Source organism: Tupaia chinensis, unplaced genomic scaffold (genome assembly GCF_000334495.1).
Source record: "Tupaia chinensis unplaced genomic scaffold, TupChi_1.0 Scaffold000063_1, whole genome shotgun sequence".
In the NCBI taxonomy this organism is placed as follows: domain Eukaryota; kingdom Metazoa; phylum Chordata; class Mammalia; order Scandentia; family Tupaiidae; genus Tupaia; species Tupaia belangeri.
This window is the reverse complement of record NW_006159521.1, coordinates 8,943,729-8,964,303: the sequence shown is the minus strand read 5'-3', so window position 1 is coordinate 8,964,303 and position 20,575 is coordinate 8,943,729. Positions and strand designations below refer to the sequence as shown.

Here is a 20,575-nt window from a genome sequence, read left to right as displayed (position 1 = left end):
CTTCTATGAGAGAGAGAGAGAGAGAGAGAGAGAGAAAGAAGGAGAGAGGAGAGGGGAGGGGAGGGGGGGGGAGAGGAGAGGAGAGGAGAGGAGAGGAGAGGAGAGGAGAGGAGAGGAGGAGAACTGGCATCCCTAGCAGAGTCTCCATACCACAATCCACCCCAGCCTCAGCTAGCTTGGGTCATGAGCACATGCATGTATGCCCTCTGTACACAAGGAGGTCTCTGGACAAGAATCTATTACCTGCCCAAGGGGGACAGCCTCACAGAGCATCGTATCACCAGTGTGCCATTGCTGATAGCCCTACTGATGGGATTTCTGTTGTATGTGAGAATATATGTGTGTGTCTGAGGGCATACACACTCCCCAGAGAGACAAAGACAGAGAAGGAGGAATGCGCCTCTCCAATGGGGCATGGTCCACTGCAATCTATCTCCTCCATTTCTCCATCTTCTTCGGACTTCAGGCATGCATGCACGCATACCAGGCATGTTTTTTAAGTCTCTTTGGTCCAGATTTGAATTTTGGTTGGCCATGTGGGATCTGGCTCCCTTAACCATGAGGCTACAGCACCTGCCCTGTTTTGTGTTTTTTAAAGAACAAAAATCCTGTGTCCAAGTCATTTCATATTTTTGCCAGTGTATCTTGGGGTCTATTACTGGAAATGAGGCTGCTGAGTCAAAGGGTAGCTGTGTATCTATTGTTAAAAGATATTGCTAGGTTCTCTTGCATAGGAATTGTGTCATTTTACACTGTGAGGGATTTTAAAAAAAATGATTGCTCAAAGTTAATACACAAGATTGTTAGAACATTAACTTGTGCATTAAAATTACCAACGATCCCACTATTAGCTAAGTGATGGCCTGCTGCAGAGTACCCAGGTTCCTGCTTTTAGGGAACTGGTTTATCTAAAGAGAAGTTATACATGCCTATTAAAGAGTAGTCCAAGGGACTGTCAGGTGGCATGGTGGTTAAGGTGCTGGACTCCCACATGGCTGACCACAGTTCGAGTCTCAGGCCTGGCAGCTTGCTTTCTCACTTTCTCCGTTTACCCCTCTCCCCCAGTCAAATAGAAATAAAGAAATAAAAATAAAGTTAAATTAAAAAAAAAAAGAGTAGTCCAAGATAGAATGCGTTATATAAACAAAATGAAAGCCCAGCACAAGTCTATTTAGGAAGCCATTTCTGCTTATTTCAGGCTGTATATACCTCCTCCATCTCTGAATTTCATGAATACTTTTAGCAATACTTTTAACAATCCTTTTACCAAACCAAAACTTTCGGCAGTTGGTTGAACAAATATGAATATTAAAAGGAATACTAGAACAGAATGTTTGAAATATAGACTACCTTATAAATTCAAGCTGAGTAATCATTTTTTATAGAAAATTATTTTTCTGCATTTCCCAAAGTATGTTCTCTGGAAGTACTGTGGGGGTGTTGGTAAGGGTTAAACACAGAAATCAGTATTAAAAATGTTGAGTTAAAAAAACTTATGATCCATGACTCTAAAATTATGTCATACCCCAAGTTTACTAGGTCACAGAGTCCCTCAAAGTGGAGCCATCGCCTGGTAACACTGTTCTGTGAGACGCACAGAACCCATGTGTGGACTCTGTTTAAATGACAACTGAAGGCATCTCTTCCTGTTGATAAACTTGTACTTATGCAATTCTACATCCTTGACTAACAGTTTTCAATTTGCTTCTTTCTAGATTGAATCATTAAAGAAAAAGGTGCAGCAGAAACAGCTCTTGATATTGCAGCTTTTAGAAAAGATCTCATTTTTAGAAGGAGAGGTAAGAAGCTGTGTTTCTTTAAGTTGGTGTCTTCACTACCATTAAATTTCCCAATGCTGAGCCTGCCACGGACACTGAATTAAAAATATGGCTGTTTCCTGGCCTTATAAAATTGATTGAAGGTTAACTGCCAGCACTGAAAATGAGGTTCTGACAGCCAGTTTTTCTTTACCAGCTGACTCTCATTCCAGCTTGATGCTTACGCCTGCTTTTTGGCTCCAGTTTTTCTCGTTCAAGAATTTTCTTAGCAAATCTGATAATCAGTTGATGAATACTGATAATTCCCCCCCATTTGCATAGTGCTTCATAAATTGTCAAGTATTTTCATATACGTTCCTCACTCAGTTCTCTCAGCCACATTGAGATAGGCAAGACAAGGATTATTAGCTGTGTATTAACAAATGAAAAACCAGAGACACAGAGAAGGCAGGTGGTTTTGCTCAGGACCACCCAGCTTCATAAATGCCAGGGTCGAACTGAAAGACAGGCTCTGTCTCCAGTGCTCCGCTGTTACATTTCAGAGGTGATCTCATTTCACATGAAACTTTAAGATGCGTAATATTCTTGACTTTCTGGCTTCTTGAAAGTCATTTGGTGATTTTGTGTAGGTTGCACAGAAAGAATAGGGATGGAAGAGCCATCAGTGGATCCGTATTAATAGAAGGAGAAGCCCAAATCTACTTGCTCTGAAGGCTCTTTATTAAGGGCTTGGCCTTGAGCCACTTCCTTTGGAGACTTTTGAAGAGCTGGTTTGCCAAGCACTTGTCCTTGTCTATGTTCCCCATTACAGTCCTTCCAGTGAGACAGCCCAGGAGACAGTGATGAAGTAAGGAGAAAGGGAAGAAATGACATTTATTAAGCACCTGCTGTCTGCTGGGCACTTCGTTGTTTTCTGTGTAGCTCTGAATAACACAGAAGAGTGGAATGAGACTTACCCAAGTTTGAACCCTGGATCTGCTTCTTATTAGCCGGTGATTCAGGGGAAGGTTCTTATACTTATAAAATGGGGGTCATCACGGTACCTATGTGTTTGACAGTGAAATGACAATGCATAAAAAAAGTTGGACACATAATAAACACTCTGTAATCTTTAGCTTATTTTTCTCTCATTATTAAAAGAGATGCCCTTGGAGTTACATTCTAGTTCTCCCATTTTATGGGTGAGGAGACTGAGATTCAAGGATATTAGGGAACCTGCCCAAGATTATGGGTAAGCCTGAATTCGGACCCTGAGTTCTTAACCTCCATGCTCACAGGGGTGATGAGCTGGGTCTTCACTTTTATCAGGGGAGAAGAGAGACTGCGACAGTTACAACCAGAAGTCCCTCCTGGCCCATAGGGATCTGGTATCAGAATCAAGCCCCAAGAATCTCATTCTCTTGAAGCTGAATAAATGGGTATTTTCCGGTCCCTACTTCTTTCTCCCACTCTATGGTTACTTGGTCCAGCCCAGCACTGTGAAGGAACATGTCTGTGTGTGAGAGTTCCTTCTGCAATTTTAGTTTCCTGTGAGAGGAATCACACCCTTCCCGGTGACCGTCAGAGAGTGAGTGTCCTGCTGGAAGTCCGTGTGTCCAGGGGGAGTATAGTTCCATGAGAGAGGAAAGAGATACAGACAGGAGAGGCAGGAGGTCACCCTGCCACCCGCACAGATTCTTGGTTGGGCCGCAGGAGTATGTGACTTCTCCCAAATGATTCAGACACAGAACTCCTGGTCATTGTGATACATCGGCCTGGCCTTTGCTCTATTGAACACTTACATATTCCTTACTAATGTGCTGTCATACTTACTTGGGCCACATAAAGATCTCATCTCCGAGAAGATGAGAGATTAAGTTTGGGGGCTGGTTTTCCTCTGGCTATTTGACTTATTTAGACACGCTGCTGACTATTGTCCCTTGCTAGTTGTATATGGCCAGCAAATTGCTGCCTATCTTTCTACCTGGTTGTTGAGTGACTACCAAGGCTGAACTGTCTTTCAATGGGCCCTGAAATCCAGGGCAAACTCATTTACATTTCATTTTGTTATTTCTTTTTCTTTTCTTTTTAGAGATTTTTGCTATAGTTTGCATGTACTCTCCAGAGAAACAGAGAGACAGAAAGCGAGAAATCATCCTTCAGGGAGGATGGGCACACCGTGATCCCTTCTCCTTCATTCTTCTATTGGGATTTTGGACACACATGAACACATGCGTGGCATGAGTTTTAAGCCGCCAGGTCTGGGAATCGAACTGCAGTCAGCCACGTGGGAGTCCAGTGACATAACCATTATGCTACCTGCTGGTCCCTCCTTTTGTTATTCTTTCTAACTCAATATAAAAACTTTATAAACAAACATAGAATTAATATTCTATAAGAAGAAGTATGAGGCCAGCCCATGGCATAGTGGTTAGGGTGGTTGGATTTCACATGGCTGATAGTGCTGTTTGAGTTCGGAACCCAGTGACTTGAAAAACATACTGAGTGAGTGTGCCCATATGACCAAAACTGCTAAAGGAGGAAGAGGTGGAAGAGATGGGATTTGTGGCATTACCAAGCCACACAGGGACTGCCTTCTGGTGTTTTTCTAGCTGCTTAGACCAGGATTCCAACTGTGGTTAGCCCTATGGGATCCATAGCCCTTACACTGCTCTATGGGCAGCCCCACAAGCCAGTTTTATGCCATGACTTTCCATTACATACCTTAAACCATAATGATGCTAGTGATGGTGTTTCTGATATCTTTAAAAGGTTCTGATGAATTAATCTGCTAATCTGCTATATCCTTTCTTATTAATACAGTGGGTACCATTAATTAAGGGATTAATTATAGACTCTGGAGCCAGACTGGTTGAGTTAAAATCTCAACTTTGGGCACCAGCAGATGGCATAATGGTTACGTCGCTCGACTCTCACATAGTCAACTGTGGTTCGAGTCCTGGACCCGGTGGCTTAAATTCATGCCAGGTGTGTGTGCATGCATGCCCAAAATCCTGAGATGAGAATCAAGGAGAAGGGATTGCAGAGTGGCCATCCCCTGGGGGTGTGAATTTTTGCTTCCCGTTTCTCTGTCTCTCCAGCAAACCTATGTGCCCTGTAGCAAAAAATTTCTCTTAAAACAAACAGACAAAAACTCAGCTCTGCCTCTTACTAGTTATGTGTTCTTAAACAAGTTACCTAACTGTTCCATGCCTTAGTTTGCTCACTTGAAAATGGGAACCCTTTCTGTCAAGAGGTATTCTTTCCTTAGAGTTGTTACTAGGCATAGATTAGTTAATACTTAAATGATTACAAAAGTACTTGGCTTGTACAATAGTAAATGTCAATTGTGATTACTGTTTCTTTCATGGCCTGGGTCCCAGAGATGCCTTTTATTGTCATTGCTTTATATTTCGGATTTATAGCCAGTTCTCATAAGGAATCATTCTTTCACTCATTCTCAGGGTTGGAGACCATCATTAAATTCAGCTGTGTGAGAATCTAGTGAGAGAATTTCACTTGGAGGTGAACATGAGTGGGGCTTGGATGGGCCAGATCCTACCTGGAGGCTGTAGGGCATGGAAGTCCTTTTGCCTACAGCAGCCTGAGGGGTTCATCCCGGAAGAGTGAGGCTAGTCTAGCAATAGCCTAGCTTCTTAGCAATTGGTACCAATGTTTCTAGACTTCACAGGCATTGAGAACCTGGAGTTTGAGTGTCCTAAGCTGATTATCTTATAGAGATAATTTTTCTTATTATTTGTCCTGGCTAGATGCCCAGGTGGTATTTGAGGATTTATCGATCACGTCTGTGCCCCTCCTTGTCATAATGCTGATGGTTTTAAAGAAGAGTTCTTTCTTAGTTGTAATCTGAACAGCCTTGGTTCATACATACGTCCTCAGTTCAGTCCTACCTGTCCTCCAGAAACATTTTAGCTCCTTTGTGTGCTGTGGATATCAGGACTGTGTGGGCTATCCAGTGTTGTGCTGGTGCTGTCTCACCCTTGCTCATGAAAGCTTGTAGTACGTACCTCTTCTCCTCTCTGAATTTAATGATGTCATACATACGTCCTCAGTTCAGTCCTACCTGTCCTCCAGAAACATTTTAGCTCCTTTGTGAGCTGTGGATATCAGGACTGTGTGGGCTATCCAGTGTTGTGCTGGTGCTGTCTCACCCTTGCTCATGAAAGCTTGTAGTATGCACCTCTTCTCTCTGAATTCAATGATGTCATGTTGGTAGCTTGAAATTAGCAATGGAGGGAGTCTTTACACCATGGAAATTGGCATCCACCACCAACCAGGACATTTTTCCCCTGGAAATCCTATTGTTAAAATTTTATTAATACACCATTAATAAAACTTGTAGTTTTGTCTAAGTGTTCTGCATTTATATCCTGACACCTCCATTCACAAGCTGAGCTAAGCTAGTTAACTGACTTTTATCTCTCTGAACTTCAGTTTGGGTATTTGCAAAATAGGGATAATCATACCCACTTAGAAGGATTTTCTTTGTTTTTATGATTAAATGAAATAAGGTATGCAAAATACTTTGAACTATGCTTGGAACAATGTAAAAGACTGATAAATGTTCATTCTTTCTTGATTCTTCAGCATATTGGAGACTTATATATTCTTATCTATACTTTGCTATTATCTGGGTATGACCTTGGGCAAATCATTCAACCAACAATTTGGGCTAAGTTATTGTACTTTATCTTTAAAAGGGGAAAAGGAGGAGGGATCTAAGAGGGCTTAGATCATTTTAGGGATTACTTTAATCTTAATGTTTGTGAACTTTGTTGACTTTTCTTTTTTCCCAAAGCATATTAGGACATTGGACATGTGGTCTAAGATAACACTCTACTGCTGGTATCTGGGCTCAGAAAAGGCCAGATCCTTTCTTAGGCCACAGATAACAATCTAGAACCTTTCTTTTATTTTAAAATAGAGAATGTGGATTAACTTGATTCATCATTTGAATTTACCTATGTTTACACTCATTAGATCTTACATCTCTACTTCCACCCTAACACCAGGTTCCTGAAAGCTTGTTCTAACCTTGCCCTGTTGGACTATATTTCTATCAACTGACTTAAAATCTCTGTGATAACAAAATTATGGCCATTCTTTTTTCTTGTTCTTTTTTTTTTTTTTTTTTTTTTCCGTTTTCTCACCTTCTGGAGAATAAATATCTCATTCCCTCTCGCCCATATTGAAAATGTTCTTAAACTAAAATTACAAGCATATATCTTCCTAAGGTTGATAAGCTTTCTGAAACTCATTCAGATTCCATTACATTTTTCTCTGCTAAAAATTCTAAATTTACAGCTGAATTCAAAAGTTAGAGGGAAGGAGTCAAATGTCTTGGTTTTGTCCATCCTGTGTTTAATGTGTGTTGTGTGGTACATAAACCTCTCAACATGTCTGTCACGCGTTCTTGGGACTATTATTAATTTTCCTGTGTAATATCGGGGCAGCAGCACCAGCCACCAGAGTTCCTCATACACATTTTATTGGACATGCATTCTTGTTTAGTGTAAGTGCTACAGCTCTGGCTGCTCACTCCCCTGGGCCTGAGGGAGTTGGAGGAGGAAGAACTGTCATACATTTGTGTCATAATTTCCAAAAAAAATGCCCAGGAGTGCTACTCTGGGTTCTTCCTTCCTGGAAGGCACACAAGCCTCCCAAGCCACTGAGTGGTATTCATTACACATATAAACACAAGGTGGTGGTATTTGAAAGCAGGAAACCCTTGCAACTTGATTCTCCATCCTGGAAGAATCTTTCTTGGAGCAGGGTCCAGGCAGGAGTCTGAGGCTGTTCTTTGTCATTCCACTTTGGTCATGTACTACAAAACTGAGAGATAGGTTTTGTTTTACTGTCTCAAATCCTGCTAATTTTATTTTTTTTAAAGTATGGTTTAAATCTGTGTCACCTTTCTAGCATTCCTCTTATTGCCCATGTTTGGACTCTCATCATCTTTTATTTTATGCTTGCCACTTTTGCTGTGTATTAATTTACAGGAACAAGCTGCATTTATATCAAGTGTATAATTCCGTGAGTAGTGACAGTTGTGTGCTCTTGTGAAACCACTGCCAGACTCCAGTGCAGAACGTTTCTATCCACCCCAAAAGGTTCTGCTTCCTGTTGCGTTCTACATTGCTGTTCACTCCCCAGGCCATCCACGATCTTTTCCTGGGGGAGAGGTCATTTTTTTTTAATCATTCTTTGTCATTGTAGATTTGTTTGCATTTTATATGAAGGGGCTCATACAATATGGGCTCATTTCTGTCTAGCTTTTCACTTAGCATAATGATTTGAGGTGCATCTAACTTGTGTGCATTTCTTCTTGTTGCAGAGCAGTATTCCATTGTGTGATTACATAACAGTTTATCCTTCTCCTCTTGTACCCTGGAGTTGTTGTTTCCAGTTTAGCCTAGTGTAAAAACCTGCTATGAACACTGCTGTACAAGACATTGTATGGACACGTGTTTTTATTTCTCTTGGGTAAATTCTGAGTCGTGTCCTAAGCTGGGATATAGGATAGGTATAGGGTAGATATAGGTTTAACTTTTAAAGAAACTATCAGGTTTTCCAAAGAGGTTGCAGCATTTTACATTCCTACCAGCAGTTTGAGAATACTAGTTTTTCCCCGTCCTCACCCAAGTTTAGTATCACCTGTCTTTGTCATGTAGCCATTCTAGGAGGTGTGTAATGGTATCTCGTGGTTTGAATTTGCCATTTCCTGGGTGACTACTGATGTTGAGCATCTTTTCTCTTTTCTTCCATTCTCTTCCTTCCTCCTTCTTTTTCAGCAACCATTTGTGTGTCTTGTTTTTTTGAAGCATCTGTTCATATTATTGTCCATTATTTTACCAAGTTTTTAGTTTTCTTACTATTGAGTTGTAGAGTGATTTACATATTCTGGATTCCAGTTCGTTGTTAGATATGAGTACATTTCCCCCCATTCTGTGACTTGCTTTTTCATTTTTTTAAAATGATACTGTCAAATAAGCTTATTTTGCATTTTTAGTGTATTTGTTTGTTTATTTATTTATTTATTTATTTATTTTAGTTTTTGCTCTAAGGCATATGTGCTTGCCAGAGCGAGACAGAGAGAGAAGAAAAAAGTGAGAAATCACCCCTTGCGGGATGGCCACACTGCAGTCCCTTCTCCTGCATTCTTCTTTTAGCATTTTGGACATGCACATGCGTGTACCTGGCACATTTTTGAAACTGCTGCTGGGTTTTGGACTCAAACTGGTCAGCTGGCTGTGTGGGATCCACCTGTCTTAACCTCCATGCCAGCAACTGACCCAGGTATTATATTTAATAAAGTTTAGTGAATCATTCTTTTTTATTTTATGGCTTATACTTCTTATATCCTAAGAAACCTTTAATTATTACAAGGTTACAAATACTTTCTCTTGTGGTTTCCTCTAAGAATTTTGCAGTTTTTCTTTTTTCATTTAGAAGATCCATTTTGAGTTAAGTTTTGTATTTTGTTTGAAGGGCTAATAGTCTTTTTCCCACACAAATCTCCAGTTCTTTCTATTTGACATCTCTTTCATTTCTGATATGTGATTTGCGTGCTTTTCTTTGGTTATTCTAGCCAGAGAGCTAGCAAGCTTATTTTTTAAATAAATTAAAATAGCTTTGGCTTTGTAAGTTTTCTCTAACATCTGATTTTGCTCTGATTAATTAATTCCTTCCTGGCACTGGCAGGTGGTGTGGTGGTTGGGAGTGCTGGACTCCCACATGGCCAACTGCAGTTCAAGTCCTGGACCTGGTGGCTTGCTTTCTCACTTTCCCTCTCTCTGTCTCTCTCTGATCAAACTGGAAAATAATAATTAATAATATAAAGTTAAATAAAAAATTTCTTCAAAAAGATGAATTCCTTTAATTATTTTCTGATACCTTTTTTCTTCTTCCCTCTTCTTGAGGTGAAACCTTAAGTCATTGATTTTAGACCCTTTTTATTTTTAAAATACAAGCCTTTAAAGTTATAAATGTCTTTCTAATCTCTGCTTCAGCTACATCCCACAAGCTTTGATCATCCTGTACAAAATATTTTATAATTTCCCTCGAGATTTTTCTTTGATTTATGAATTTTTTAGAAGTATGTGGTTTAACTTCCAAATATTTGAGATTTTTCCTAGATATCTTATTGTTTTTTTTTTCCAATTTAATACAGTTATGGTCAGAGAACATACTTTGTATGGTTTTAATTCTTTCAAATTTATTTGGACTTGTTTTATGGCCCAGCATATGGTTTCTTTCAATTAAATATTGTGAAATCTATACATATATACATATCTTTTTCTACTGTTGCTTTGTCTGTTCTATATATACTGATTATATTTAGATAGTTGATAAAATTGTTTGGATAACTTATGTTTTTCCTGGGTTTTGTGTAATAGTCCTATCAATTACTGAGAGAGAGAGAGATGTTAGAATTAACTATTTCTTTTTTAATTCTGTCGGTTTTTACTTTATGTATTTTGAAGCTCTGTTATTAGGTACATACACATTTCTAATTGTTCTCTCTTTGAGATGAATTGATTTTTTCATTATGAAATGTTGGTTAACCTTTGTTAATACGAGGGGTCTTATTTATTTATTTTCAATTTTTTTAAGAGCGATTTTTGCTATAGGGTGTGTGGACTCACTGGAGAAAGCAAGAAGAGAAAGCAAGAGAAAGTGAGAGAAAGCAAGAAGTTATCCCTTGTGGGGGGTGGCCACACCACAGTCCCTTCTCTTCTATTCTTCTTTTAGGATTTTGGGCATGCATGTTCATGTGCCCAGCGTGAGTTTCATGCTGCCAGGTCTGGGACTTGAACTGCAGGCAGCCATGTGGGCGTCCAGTTCCTCAACCACTATGCTACCTGCTGGTCCCAATATAAGGGTTCTTTAAAAAGTTCACAGGGAGACAGTGTGGAAGGAGGGCAGGAGAAAGGAAGAGTATAGGGAAGGAAATCAGGGAGAAAAAATAGAGAGGAAGACATTTGTGGGACACAGAAATGGTTTATTACCTGTTGATGATAATGTGAATGGTATTCTCAACTGGACTGGTTTGAGGTGTATTTTATGTTGGGCAAATTCTCTTTACAAGCCAAATTATATAAAGCAATCTAATGTTTAAAAAAATAAGAATAATAAAAAAATTTTAAAGTTCATAGGAAATGCATATTATGAAAAATTATGCATGGAATTCAATTTTCTTCCACCAAAATACACTTGTTCTTTAATTCAGTTTTCCCACAAACTTTTTATTTTAATTTCTGAATTGCATATAATTGTACATATTTGTACTACTGTGGAGTATGGTGGGTTTTTTTAAGAGAGATTTTTGTTACAGGGCACATGTGCGTGCCAGAGAGAGAGAGAGAGAGAGAGAGAGAGAGAAAGCGAGAAATCATCCCCCCGGGGGATGGCCTTGCTGCAATCCATTCTCCTTTTGGGCATGCATGTACATGCTCCCCGCATGAGTTTTAAGCCACGAGGTCTGGGACTTGAAAAGTGGTTGACTATGTGGGAATCCAGCAATGTAACCATTATGCCATCTGCTGGTCCCTGTAGTTTGTTTTTTAGAGCAGGTATCCAGCGTTACATTAGTCACGCAAAAAATGAAGTACCTAGGAATAAATATAACTTAGGAAAAGAAAATTTTCTACTATGAAAACTATAAAAGACTGAAGAAACAAATTGAAAAAGACTCACACAAAAAATAGGAAGATATCTCTTGTTGATAGATTGGGAGAATTAATATAGTTAAAATGTTGATATCGCCCAAAATGATCTACAAATTCAATACAATTTCTCTTAAAATGCTAGCAACATTCTTCATAGAAATAGAAAAAAATAATAATTTTTTTGTCATTTCCACAGACTTTTCAAAGTCCCCTTATATAAAGATCTAGATTACAGTTATTTTCTACTGTACTCAATGTTGCTGGTTTTGATCGTTTCCAATTAGACATCTAGAAATTCAAATGATAGTTCCCCTCTCTGGTGGCTGAGCTTCTTGAATTTTTGTAAAGGATATGCCTTTCTCCAAATTTGAGATTTTTTTCAGTCAACTTTGATTTTTAATTTCTCTCTTTCTGTGATGCCAATATACTTTTATTTTTGAAGTTAAAGCAAATGTTTTAATATATAATATTTGTCTTTATACCAATAGGTTGTGTAATATAATTAATTTTTTGTTATTTTATAATTTCTTGTTACAATTAATTTTTATACATCTTTATGGGATATAATATGGATTTTTTCAAAGCATGTTTGGAGTATGTAATAATCAAATCCAAGATAATACCACTATCATCATGTTCAACAAAGAACACGAGTGAGTGATAAAACAGCCATCATCTATTATATGTATATGTTATATATAATATATATGTTATATTTCATATATGATATATATCATAATACATTCTCTCTCTCTCTCTCCCTCTTTGTATATATATATACATCAAAAAGAAAGAGAAAAGAAGAAAGAAAGAAACACATCCAAGATATTTATCTTGTTTTAAGATTTTTGCTATAGGAAGCGTGTATTCACTGGAGAGAAACAGAGATAGCAAAAGTGAGAAATCACCCCCAGGGGTGAGGGTCACCCTGGACTCCCTTCTCTAGAACTCAGTTCTCAGTTCAGTTCTTTATGCCTTGTCCTCCTGGGTTTGGGGCACACACACACACATGCCTGACATAATTTTCAAGCCACTACCTTTGAGACTTGAACCATGGTTGGCCATGTGGAAATCTAGCATCTTAAACACCTCACCACCTGCTGGCCTCCCCATGATGCTTTTTTTTTTTTTTAGAAAGTTTTTCTTTCTTGGGACCAGCAGTTAGCGTAATGGCTATGTCACTGGACTCTCACGTAGTCCACCGCGGTTCGCGTCCCGGACCCAGTGGCTTAAAACTCACGCTGGGCGTGTGTGTGTGCGTGCCCAAGATCCTGAGAGGAGAACGGAGGAGAAGGGATTGCGGCGTGGCCATCCCCCTGGGGGGTGATTTCTTGCTTTCTGTCTCTCTGTCGGTCTGGCGAGTGCCCGCGGCCTATAGCAAAAACCTCTCCAAAAAAAAAAAAAAAAAAGTTTTTCTTTCTCTCTCTGAAGAGAAAGAGAGAGACAGTGTCCTAACAGTGTCCTGCTGCTGCAGTTCACTCCCAGTTTCAGCTAGTTCCATATTACAGGCATGCCTGTGCTGGACTACTCAGGGAGGTCTCCACGCTTGAACTTGAAACCTTCCCATGTGGATCAGCCTCACAGAGCAGTGCATTTCACTACTGTCCCATCGTCCTAGCCCCTTTAATACTGGTATTCTTTTCTTAGTCTTTTAAAAATTGTCCCTGGGACCAGCAGATGGTGTAATGATTACCTCACTGGACTCCCACAGGGCAGACCGCAGTTTGAGTCCTGGACACGTCGGCTTCAAGCTCACCTGGCGTGTGTGCATATGTGCCCAAAATCCCAAGAGGAGAATAGATTGTGACATGGCCACCCCCCTGGGGGAGGATTTCTCATTTTCTGTCTATCTCTCTGGCAAGCGCACACACTCTGTAGCAAAAATCTCTCTTAAAAAAATTGTCCCAAATTTTCATGCAATTTCATTCATTTTTTGCTTTCTTTAAAAAAGTTTATTTCTTCCATGAGAGAGGGATACACACAAAGAAAGAAAAAGAAACAGAGAGACAGGTACCCCCAACATGGTCCTCTTGTCACAACCTACCACCCGTAGCCTCAGACAGCCCAGATCATGGGTATGCATGAACACACCCCATGTGCACAGGGTTCTGGGTCACACACCAGGAACTTCCTGAGTGGATTAAGCTATGCCATTACTGTACCACTGTCTGCCCCTCCATTTATTGTTTTTAGTCTCTTCTTTATCCTATTTTTGTTGGTTTATTAGTATTAATGAAGTTTTTTAAAAATTGCTTATTTAATTTTCTTTATTCATTCATTTATTTTAATTTGACCAGACACACACACACACACACACACTTAATTGTATTTATTCATTATTTATTTTAACTTGACCAGAGAGAGAGAGAGAGAGAACATGAGAAAGCAAGCCACTGGGTCTGGAACTCCAACCATGGTTGCCAATGTAGGAGTGTCCAATGCTTTAACCTGCTGGCCCCAGTCTTAATATATCTTCAAGCTTACTGACTCCTTCTTTTATCATCATCATTCTTTTCTAAGTCAATCTAGCAAATTTTTTTTTTTTAAATTTCAGATGTGATACTTTTCTGTTCTCAGATTTCTGTTTTGTTCTTTCTTACAGTTCAGGGTTTTTTTTTTTTTAAGCTGCTTTATTAATTGTAAACATATTTGTCTTTGCCTCATTGAACATAGTTTTAATAGCTGCATTAATGTTTTTATCTGGGGGCTGACAGGTGGCATGATGGTTAAAGGCCCTGGATTCCCACATGGCCAAATGTGATTCAAGTGTCCCAGACCAGGCAGCTTGCTTTCTCACCTTCCCTTTCTCTCTTTCTCTCTCACCATATAAATAATGATAATAATAATAATAATAATAAAGTAGAATTAAATAAGTAGTAATTTTTTACAAAGTTCTGATCTGAAGATGTCAACACCTGGATCACATCAGATTGATTTTCTTTCCTTTGGGAATGGGTCATCTTTTCCTGACTTTTCGTATGCCAAGTAATTTTGGATGATAAACTGAGCATAGTGAATATGCTATTATGCAGGCTTTAGATTCTATTTTTTATTATTTTGAAGAGTATTAAGTTTGCTGTTTACAAAGGCAATGAATTTGGTTAGACCTACCTGTCCCATCCCATGCCTATGATAGATGACCACTCAGTTCTCGGTTCCGTTCTTTACACCTTAGCTGCAAACTTCTTTTAGTTTGCTCCTCAAATACATTGTGCAGAAGTCTCTCAGAGACAGGTTGAGTCCATATATAGAATTTGGGGTTTCTCCCTACTTTGACTCTCCTTTTCTTAGCTCCCCCTTACTAATTGAGCGCTCCCCAAGTTAGTCCTGGGCTCCTTCTTCTGGTATCTTCAACCAGAAAGGAGGCCTTTGCATCGAAGTTGTCCCATATCTGTGCTGCCACCACCGTGAATGTGCTGCCCTCAGGGAAAAACCGCACGTGGAATAATAGATAAAACAGAGAAGACCCAGAGAATACAGAGAATCTTTGCCAAACATTCCTTGCTCCAAGTTTAACCTCCCCTCCAAAACTTGCCTGTCTTTGCTCAAATCTCTAGAGATGGAGTCGGGTGTTTTCATCTCTTACTCAAGAGTGCATCGCTGTCATCTGCAGCAGGATCTGGGTCTTGAGCACGTGCTCCTCTACTGGGACCGCAGCTCTCGCTCTTCCAGCTGGATAATTGCAATGGTCTTCCAGACTGCTCTTCCTTATCTTTAGTCTTACCTTCCCCTTATCCAGCTTTTCACTTAGAACCAATTGATTAGAGTAAGTCTGGTGCTGACTTTGCACTTATTGGACTGGGTTTTAACTCCCTGCAATGGCCCACATGGCCCTTCATAACTAACTCCTACCCACCTGAACAGGGCAGTGAGGTGCCTTTTTTCAACCCTGTATGTTTTCACGATGTTGGAAAATTCATCACCTTTCCATTTTCTTATTCTCTTTCACTCCAGGAATTCCATTTCCTTGCTCCATTTTGAGTTAGACGTCTCTTCTCAGTTCTCTCTTTTTCTTCAGGTCCTTCTGGAATGGTACTTACCACGTTGTTTTGCTCTTTTCTGCTCACTTGTGTGTAGCCCTGCAAGACTGAACTGCTTGCAGGTTGCAAATCATGCCATGTTTTTTAAACTGCTATCTACCTCCTCTCACCTAATTTCATGTGCTGCCTGAAATATAGTACATATGCAATATTATTTTTTGTTTTACTGATTGCATTATATTTTCATTGATATTAAACATTTTACTTCTGGATTTTTATGGGTGATTGATGTGCACATATAGAGTTCCATGAAACAGAGCAAAGATTTTAGGGCTACTTGTTTACTTTCTATTGTGTATCAATTGGGGCATATTTGAAAACTCCCTAACTATAGCTCCAGACCCAGAATTCTTTGAAATCCTCATGATTAAAATCTTCGCATTGAAAAGAGATAAAGTTATGGACTTTCTCTGCCTTTTTCTTTACTCGTGAATAGGAGAATCCAAATATTGCTGGGAAATATTGGTGTCCCCTGGCAGTGAGCCAGCATTTGTCCATATCGAGGATCCAATGAGCGGTTGGGATCTGTAGATCTGTCCTAGCTGCTGGGGAATCTGGAATGCATTCTCTTTCTTCACACTGCTTCCTGTTTATCAGAAGAGATCCATAAACTAGGAGTTACAGAAGAACTACTGCTGTGAGGGGTAGCACCCACTCAGGGCAGAAGCTACTGAGCTATAACCCACTTTCTTTCATTCAAAACAAATGGGCTTCTGTTTCCATAGAATTAAAAAAATAATAACTTTTATTGCCAGAGGGTATGTGTGCCTGTATGTGCACACACAAGAGAGAGAAAAAGAGAGAGAGAGAGAACAAGAGAATCCCCTAATGGGGTGTGGTCATGCCACAATCTTTTCTCCTCCATTTCTCCACTGTGTTGAGATGTTGAGCAAGTATCCACATGTGCCCAGCCTGTTTATTTATTTATTTTTTCAACTGCTGGGGCTAGAGTTTGAACTGTGGTCTGTTATGTGAGATCTAGCTCCCAGTGGATAGCACTTAACCAATACACTACAGACTGGCCCTCCACGGAACTTGTCAACTTTCAGGTGTTATCTAGTCTCTTAGAATAGTGCCTCTGCCTCAGCTTCAACTTACAAAGAACAAAAGACAAATCCTTTCATCTTTCTCTAATTATGCTCATTGTAAAAGCATTTACTTATACATTTTAATTAGTTAGTTAACAAATATGTAGGTCTCCTACCTGCCATGCTTTGAGAATACAACCAGGAAGATAGACATGGTCGTTGCCTCATAAAAATTCAGTCTAACATAACAGAAAATGTGTAGAAGAACTTTTTAAAAAAGTCATCCAAAATGTCAACACACAGAGATAACTGCTGTTGACCTCTTTCCAAATATTTCTGTGTTTTTGCCCTTTTAGTGTCAGGCACCACCCCATTTCATGTATTTTCATTTTGATATCCTCACCTCTCTTGCTCCTTTGCCCTTCATTTTCCCTGTGGGACAGATTTCCAACTCCTGAGCATATAATCATCAACTTATGTAATGTTTGGCTCTGACCTGGGGCGGGGGGCGGGGGGAGACCTTTTTAGCATGCTAATTTTAATCCCAGGGAGCTTGTTCTGCTTTATATGTTTGAGATTCTGAATTTTCCACACCTATGAAATACTAATTATTACGTTATAGAGGTATTTCCCACTAAATTAAATTAATAGACTTAAACAGTTTATAGTTTAATGAGGCAGCATTAAAAGTTGAGCTGTGCCTTATTTATAATGGCGAAGAAAGCAATAAATATCTAAATGCCCATCAATATGAGACTAGTTAAATAATGTACGTCCCTACAACAGAATACTATGAACCAATTAAAGTAGTTTGTTAGCATAAAAAGAAAACTAATAAACATGGGAAGATATGTAACAAACTGTTAGCTTAAGTAAAGCAGGCTATAGTCTAAATTAAGATATTTTGCTTGTTTTCATTTTTGTAAAATTGGGTGGATATGCATATGTATGCACAGAAAACTGTAAGTGATCGGTCAACACAATTGTGTAAGAGATGTTCAATAAATTAATCATGATTGATAGCCATGTCCTGGCAGGGAGAGGGGTCAGATAATATCATTGTATCAAGTGTATTTGGGGGAAAACATGTTACTAAAAGCATGTTTTATATCTGTTTCTAGAATAATGAACTACAAAGCAGGTTGGACTATTTAATAGAAACCCAGCCCAAGACTGAAGTGGAAACCAGAGAGATCGGAGTGGGCTGTGACCTTCTACCCAGGTATTTAGGAATTTCCTGTTTTTCTCACTCAAATTCCTCTTTGACTTAACGAAAACACTTTACTGGGCTGTTATTAACAGGACTGCATTCTTTCTATCAAAAATAATTCTGTAGAGCTACATGGTGGCTGCCTAGGGGTCTGACCGGTTTGTGTGGGAGCGGAGACATTGTGCGGGGTAGAGAGGATAGTCAAGAAGCCTGCGCAAGCTTCCTCAGAGAGGGACGGGCCCACTCAGTGAGTGCGTGTATCTGTTCGTCTGATCATCCATTCCTTCGTTCAGTAAAGGACTGTTGAGTACCTTCCCTGGCTAGATAGTTGGGACCCAGGGAGGAATAAGACTTGGTTCCAGCCCCAGAGTGCAGTCTAGAAGGAGAAAGACTGATGCAGGCAGACATTTGCCGCAGAGCGAGGGTCATGCAAGGTGCTTTAGTAACAGGGAAGAAGGACAGTCAACTCTTGAGCGAAATCCATCTGTTACCCAGCACTGCAGCAGAGTCTTGTTGAGCAAACTTTCTGCTTTAGTCATCAGCAGATGCGGGATAACTGTAACCTTGCTCATTCGGTAGTGTTTCTGAGCTAGAAGACTAACTTGTTCATTGTTAAGCTACTCCATTGTCTCCTGCCTGTTTCTCTCTCTAGTGGGATTAAGGCCTGTGTCGCAGTAACCTGTCTTTGGTAACTGACTCACCGTTTCTAGGGCCTCACCTCTGTAGTCGGCCTAAGAAGGACACAAAGCAAGTTTACAACAAGATGCTAATGACATGTGACTTGTGATTTAGATCATCAAAGTCACAAAATGCTTGTTATCCTAGTGCAAGAGAACGGATTCTTGTGTAAGCAGGGGCATTCATGTGTGCCGAACTGGACATTAGTAGTCTAGAAAAATGTCGAATCCTGGAACTTTGAACGGTTACATCTGGGACGGAAGCAGTGACGAGTCCTTCATCAAGCCAGGATGTAGAATACCTGATTCTAGTCCTTCTACCTAGCAGGTGGGGGCCTTAAGGCAGGTATAGTCATCAGTTTGACCAGGTCATGTCTCATGTCTCTGCAGTTCTAACCTATAATAAATAAGTCCTCATTGCCCCGCTTTACTTACTTTTATTCATTGCTGATATTGTCTTCTTGTTCATTACAACGAGTCACTCCCTGTTCTCAAAAAAACTTTGTAAAGCATCATTCAGCCCTTTGTTTGACATTGTTCTTATTACTTGCCTTCTAGTAAAAAAACAAAAAAGGTAGATTTTACCACTCTGATATAATTAATAAGAAAATGTTAGAAAAAAAAAGGAGAGCGAGAATATGTAAATAGACTCTGGGTCTCATAATTTGTGGTACAAAATACATGATGAAAATATAATCCTAAAAAATGATCGATTGTGTTCAGGGACCTTGTTTGAAATATAAACAATTTGGCCATTTCCCCCCATTTTTATTTTTCAAGAACCAAGTGGCTTAGTCCACTCTAATTGCCCACATAATAAATCTTGTTTGGCTAAGATGGGTACAAAACTATGTCTGAAACCAATAAATTTTTTTGTTTTCTAATTCCCATATTTTGGCTTAAAACAAGCTTTTCAATTTGTATGCCCAAGTATAGCCTGCAGCAAACTTTTATGGCTAAGTTATGAAACCACAAAGCGGTTTTCATAATGGAAGTGCTGACAGACCCTTAACTTATGGCCACAGTGAACTTGGAAGCCACTTCAGTATCAGAAAGCAGCTTTTCCATAAATGTAGCATTTCGTTTCCCCCAGGATCCATCTCAGCACTTTAACTACCTAGGTCAATCAGCAGAGGAAATGAAAACTACATATCCACATTTCCGAAAAGGCGGAATAATATTTCATTCGTTTCCTCACAAATATTTATGAAGTGCCTACTATGTGGAAGGGGCCAGGCAGATCTGGGTGGTGACGGGCACAGGGATCTTTAGCACTAACTTGGGGTAGGAATTTTCCTCCTGTGGTTCTTAGTGCTCCCTGGCTCTGAGTAGGGCTCCTGCACAGGCCTCAGGATGGCTGGGGGAAGGCGTGAGGACAGATAGTGAGGGCTTATGGGACCTACTTCCCACTGCAGAACAACCTGAGAGAGTTAGCTTTTTTTTGGAGAGGTTATTGCTATAGGGTGTGTGCACTCACCAGAAAGACAGAGAGAGACAGAAAGCGAGAAATAATCCCCCAGGGGGGATGGCCATGCTGCAATCCCTTCTCCTCCAATCTCCTCTCAGGATCTTGGGTACACACACACACACATGCCTGACATGAGTTTAAGCCACCGGGTCCGGGACTGGAACCACAGTCAACTACATGGGAGTCCAGCAAACATAGCCATTACCCCAACTTCTGGTCCCAAGTTAGCTTTTGCTTTGTTTGTTGGGTTCAGGTAATATTTTGTTTGTGTAAAGAGTTCTATGGCTTGAAACAAATGGGGAAACCCTGGTCTAGTTTAATCCACATGTTTTGTAGATACCAAAATTGAAGTCCAGAGAGATCAAGTGATTCACTGGAAGCCACCATCAGAGCTAGAACCAGGCCTTCTGTGTCTCAGTGTGGTATACTTGGGATCTGACAATACTCAATGAGTTAGAGTTACTTTGTTGGGTCGTGTATGTTCCAGCAAAATTCCTGGCTCTTGCTTGGACTTTGAACTTGCACCTATTGAAGGATTCCATAGTGTTTTCTAGCATTATTTTTGAATAGCCTCTAGAATGTTTTAGATCAATGTAAGTATTAAGGCTCATTCTTGCTCTTCTGCAATCGGCTCAACCGTGTAGGGGAGACAGGCTGCCAAGGTTACTTGCCCAGCCAGCAGCTACCTGAACCCAGCCCTGGGCAA

At 39.9% G+C, this 20,575-nt stretch overlaps 1 protein-coding gene across 2 annotated transcripts in view; it reads left to right on the top strand.

The window, feature by feature from the left end:
• The window catches only part of LOC102472465 (myocardial zonula adherens protein), a 163,462-nt gene that overhangs the window by 100,464 nt on the left and 42,423 nt on the right, over nt 1-20,575 (top strand). For both annotated transcript variants that reach the window (XM_006141784.3, XM_006141783.3), the window contains exons 11-12: nt 1,716-1,799; nt 17,636-17,736. In XM_006141784.3, coding sequence (XP_006141846.1) covers nt 1,716-1,799; nt 17,636-17,736 — 185 coding nt within the window. The remainder of the gene's footprint in view (nt 1-1,715; nt 1,800-17,635; nt 17,737-20,575) is intronic.